General features: G+C 50.0%; 1 protein-coding gene across 1 annotated transcript in view; it reads right to left on the bottom strand.

Moving 5' to 3' along the window:
• Window positions 1-1670, bottom strand: part of FBP1 (fructose-1,6-bisphosphatase 1) — a 31710-nt gene extending 30040 nt beyond the window's left edge. Inside the window, exon 1 of the mRNA XM_010836043.1 lies at window positions 1366-1670. Within this exon, the coding sequence (XP_010834345.1) occupies window positions 1366-1535 (170 nt within the window). The 5' untranslated portion in view covers window positions 1536-1670. The remainder of the gene's footprint in view (window positions 1-1365) is intronic.
• Window positions 1671-5549: the final 3879 nt, after the last annotated feature.

Below are 5549 nucleotides of genomic sequence, written 5' to 3'. Positions count from 1 at the left end.
TTTCCTAAAGCAAAGTCTCCTTAGACATGTATTAAGAAGGTCATAGGTGAAATAGTAGTGAAGTCACCACCTTCTAACATATTTCCCAATCCCTCTCCCATCAGGGCCCAACTTTGCTTGACATCTGCAAATAAATGATGATGGGATTGACATGTACACACTGTTATATTTAAAACAGATAACCAATAAGGACCTACTGTATAGCACAGGGGACTCTGCCAATACTCTGTAATAACCTAAATGGAAAAAGTTTTGAAAAAGATACATGTGTATGTATAACTGAATCTCTTCACTGTATAACTGAAACTAGCAGAACATTGTTAACCAACTATACTCCAATATAAGATTAAAAAAAAAATTTTTTTTTAAGTTAGCTCTACCAAGCCATACTGTAAAACCAAATGCGAAGAACTGACAAGGAATCCAGGTTTCAGGGGCTGGGCTTTTTCAGCTGCAGTGAGCACTGTGTACAATGCTTATGAAGTGCTCCTGAGTATGAGAAATACTAGGAAGGAGTATGAGCAATCTGAAAACCCAAGTATCCTTCAGCTAAAGTGAGGACCAGTCTAAACATAAAATCCTTGTGCACACCAGAATAAAGCAAAGGGTATTTGTCTTAGTAACGTAAAAGCCTCACAAGAAGGTACCCTTTGAATCCCTGTGTCCGTTCATTCCTTTACTACGCACAATGTGATCTGCAGACCAGCAGCCCTACCACCACAGAACTTAGAAATCCAGCATCTCAGTCCCCACCCCAGACCTTCTGCAGCCCCGTGTACACCAGCACTGAAGCCCTGAAGGCGCTAAATACTGCAGGCTTCCTCCCAGCCTCCTCCCAGCCCGGCTTACCTGCTGCTTCTTAACAAGACTTGTTCAGGGTCAAGGAGATACTCAATTAGAAACCTGACTTGGGACCCCAATTTCAAAGGGAATGAAAGCAAAAGGAGAGAAAAACGGAAAGGGAGGCACGGGGACCAGCACTTTCCCATTTGAGGCTAGGGTGGGTGTGGTGGGCAGGCCAGGTGTCCATGGGGCCAGTCGGTTCCACCAGGAGGAGGCCGAGAGAGGTGCCAAGGCTGCTCAGCCCAGGGGCGCCGGTTGCAGGGTGGAGGCAGGTATGGACTGTGAGACAGGCCCCCCAAGTGGGCACCCACAAGCTTAAGGGAGGGGGGAACTAGGGCTTGAGTGTGGTTTGAGGTTCTGCAGAGGAGCTACCGGAGACAGTGTGTAGGTATCTCAGCTATCAGAGAGACAGACTGACAGGAGGGGCAGAGCACCGACAGCATACTGCCTGGTAGATCCCCAGCCAGAGAGAAAGAGGACTCGGCCAGGGTGGGGGCTGGGGGGTACAGAAGCCTGACTCACAGGTGCGCGATGCCCGCCTTGCGCACGGCCGTGGAGATGGCTTTGACCGCGGTGCAAAGCGAGTTGAGCAGTTGGGTCATCTCGCCCGTGCCACGGGCCTTCCTGCCCTCTTCCATGACGAAGCGGGTCACGGTGACGATATTGGTGTCGAAGGCTGCCTGGTCCGTCATGCTGGGGCCCGGTTGCGGCTCGCTGGGCGACAGGTGCGGGCGGCGGGAAGCGGTGGGAAGCGGCCACAGCACAGAGTGTCAGCGCGGCGGCTCCGGAGCGGGCCAGGTTCCAGTCCGGGGCCGGGTAGCCTATAGGTCGCGGGTCACCGCCCTCCGCCCCCGAGAACACCTCCGCGCCCCGGACCCCGCCCCCCCGACTGCGGCCCCGCCCTCTCCGACCCTCTATGACGTCCGGGATCCTCGTCCAGTCTCAGTTCCCCCAGCCGCTGGGTTTGCCCCCGCCTCGTGCCCCGCCCCCACCCCACCTCCGCTTCCTCGCAGTCGCCGCGACGCGCCTCTGCCCAACTGCCTCCAGCGTGGTAGAGCGCTACTCTGAGCCATGGTCCTTTTCAGTTCGCACGACGACCTTGCCACGCAGGTGCAATCCTGATTCCCGCCCTACCCGCTAAGATAGAAAACGGAGTTGGGAAGTAAGCGCAGTGCTCAGTGCAGCCTGGCTAGTGAGTGAGAAGCCCGCGCTGCAGCCCAGCTGCTCCGGGGTTCAGGCTCTAACCGCTGTGCTTCCCACCGCCACGGTCGTCACCTGCCATCTGCTCCCTGCCCTCTGTCCACCCCTGCTTGTCCTGTCGTCTGATTCTTCTGACCAACTTCAAGAGACTGGATTCCTCTGTTCCTTACTGTCCGATGGCTTGGTTTTGGATCCTTAATTCAGATCTGTTCTCAAGATTTCTGTAGTCTGAGAGCTATTAAAGGGACCTGTTAATGCGAGTTCCTGTGCCAAACCCACAGTAAGGCCAAACAAAGTGAAACATTCTGAGTTTGGAGCAGAGAAAGGTTTATTGCAAGGCCATGCAAGGAAACAAGGTGGCTCATACCCGGAAAAGTTTCCAGCTCCTCAAAGGATTTTGGCAAAGTATTTTTAAGGGCAGATTTGCGGGGAGGGGGGGCGGCGCAGGGGGCAGTGGCAGGGGCTACGTGCTCATTGTCATCAAGCAGTTTCTTCATTTGGTGGAGGGGTGGACGGAGGCGGATTCACGTCTACAAAATAACTCGGGAAACTTGTATCAAATACTGTTATCTATATTATCTAGGTACTTCGAAGAGGAGCTGATATGGGGGAAGGCCTCAGAGAGTCCTGCTGGTGCTGGGTTAGAGACCTTCCTTTCCAATAACTGCACTTTGCAGAGAAAATGTTCACAGACCCAGGAAAGGGTGTCCTGGATACCACACTGAGATCAGAGGCTCCAAGGCCACATCCTGAGGGTTTTGTAGGCACATTGCTTCTGTCCTAAGGCAGTTCATGCACTTATTTATGGAACAATATTTATTGAGCATCTGCTATTAGCAAGACCGTGCTTTGAGAGCTAGCCCCTGTCTTCTTACAAGCACCCCAAACGATGGGCCTGTTGAGTTCTGTACAATTTCTGGCAATTCTGGTAGGACATGTGCCCTGGCCAGGGACAAAGGGAGCTGGCCACACTGGAGTGAAGTGGACTAATTTGCTTCTGATTTTGGTCAGATAGTCCAGGTCCTCTTGGTCAGACATTGTTCTGTTGGGTGTCTACTGGTTCAGACTGTTCGCTGGCTCAGTCTCTGTGAGCCAAGTGGCCACCTGCACAACTCTGTTCAATGCCAGTAGACTTCAGAGGGTGAGTAGAATTCAGAACTGGTGCTACAGTGGGTGGGGATGTCAGGATAGCCTCACTTTTTAGACCAGAATTTGAGAAGCACTCAGTTGGGCTTGGGTTTCTGATTTCACCCTGGGTTCCAGACCGGGTCCTGATTTCTATCACTGGGAGGTTGCATTCCTGCCACCAAGGAACCAGAGGTCTCTGTGAATGAGAACTCCCTTCCTACTACTTTGGAAGGTTGCATTCCTTCCAGTGGGAAACTGCAGACCTCTGGTTTAGAAGCCACCTTTTCTGTGATGGGGGTGGGACGCAATTTGAGTCCCTTTTCAATAAGAAACAAGAGACTTTTGCGTGCAGGGAACACATGGGTGGATAGGGTTCTTGAACTCACCCTTTCAGGTGGCAGAAGCTGATGACTAAACTGGGGTTCGAGTTCTGAGGCTTTGGCTGCTGGTCTGGGTTCACCCTGGTTTTGAGTCATAGGGTTCTAGTTTATGTTTTTGCCTTGTTTGTCTTGTCTTCAATGTCTGATTGTCTTATCTGTTAATAAATTAATTGAAATTGAGTTCCTTAGCAACCATAGGAAAATCTACTTTCAGGCTCAGGACAAGCAAACTCGGGTATCTATAACTCACATTAGTCAGCCCTTGAGAATGGCTGCCTTGAGAATGGCTGACTGTGGTACATCAGAATGGAAAACAACTTTTCTGTTCCCAATTGTTCTTCATCGGAATGTATTGTAAGTTGAAAATCTTTTGGGTGTAACCCATGCAAAATACCAGATGGCATTTCTCAGGAATGTTGCCTGGCCCCAAGACTCAATAGAAAATCAAGAAAAGTGGCCAGAAGATAGGTCTCTAAATTGTAACACCATCCTGCAGTTGGATCTTTATTGCAAAAGGTTAGAAAAGTGGAACAAGATCCCATTAGTACAGTACCTTATGGGGCTGCAGCAACACCAAACTCAGCCTAGTCACCAGACCTGGAGACCAGCTACAGGAATAGTGCCCACCACTGACCCACATGGGATCCCATAGAGACTGGGCAGGGCCTGACTTGAGCATCATCGAAGTCTCCTACTTAAAGGGATGAAGGCTGCTGCCTGGAGACCTATAAATGGGAAAAGTCAGAAACACTCAACAGGAGGCAATGAAAACCCACCAACATTCTTAGAGAAGGTAGAGAATGCCTCTGACAACTCTTAATGGAGATACCCCTGAGAGCGACCCAGTGGTTATACTTTATACCTCAGAGTGGCCCCCAACATCTAAGGGAAGTTGCAGAAAGTAGCGGTGGGTCCAAATGCCCCCAAACTCTCATGTGGTGGGTATTTCTGTTGGGAGTGTTCAATAACCCAGGTATTGGCTGAGGAAGAAAAGGAGGACAAGCAGCTAAAGAGACAAACCAGTCTCCTGGCTGTCGCCCCCTAGGGCACACAGAGTAACCCATGGCACTGATGGATGAACGCAGGTGAATATGCTGAGGGACCAAGGTGCGGGCCCAACCAATGTGCTTCCAGCAAGAAGGAAGACAGTAAGTAAAAGGGAATGCTCCGATCATCCTCTGTGAAGGGGGACCATGGAGAGTGCAAGGTGCCACAAGCAGAGGAACACTGACAGGGACTAGGGGCTCCCTAGTTGGCTCCTTGGGGTATAATCCCCATCTCCCCAGAGGAGCCCTGGGTTGTCTAAGAAGTGGAAGAAGAAAAAGTAGAATTTTTAATAGTTCTTGAAGCCATTTCTGCTCAGTCTTGACCACCTTGAAGGGAAGAATGTTCCAACAGGAGTGTGCTGTTAAAGGGGAATTGGGCAGATCTAACAGGAGGTTCTCTTTTAGAACCATTGGCATGTGATATGGGACCCTTCAAGTAAAAGTCTCTATAAGTTTTGACCTAATTGAAACCATGCAACATTGATTGGTACTTGAACCCATGTGCCAGGACTCAAACCCAGCTGAAGCCAGATTGGGACTTCAACCTACAGGCTGAGACTTGAGCCTGGCTTCTTTTAAACTGAGATCACACACTTGATCTCAGGACTTAATGAAGCTCAGGTTCTTGATGTCTATTGCAGAAAGAATTCAGTAAAAGACAAAGTGAGAGGTAAGAAGTGGATTTATTTAGAGGAAAAAACACTCCACAGACAGAATGTGGGCCATCTCAGAAGGCAAAACATGCCAGAATATGGCATGGTTAATTTTTATGGGCTGGGTAATTTCAAAGGCTAATGAATGGGAGAATTATTCTAACTAATCCTGGGGAAGGAGTTGGAGATTTCCAGGAATTGGGCACTGTACACTTTTTGGGCTTCTGTGGTTAGCCTCTGAACAGTCATGGCACTGGTCAGTATGTCATTTAGCATGCTGCTGCTGCTAAGTCGCTTCA

The sequence above is a fragment of the Bison bison genome, unplaced genomic scaffold, assembly GCF_000754665.1.
Source record: "Bison bison bison isolate TAMUID 2011002044 unplaced genomic scaffold, Bison_UMD1.0 scf7180017864057, whole genome shotgun sequence".
Taxonomy (NCBI): Eukaryota; Metazoa; Chordata; class Mammalia; order Artiodactyla; family Bovidae; genus Bison; species Bison bison.
This window is presented reverse-complemented; position numbering and strand designations above follow the sequence as displayed.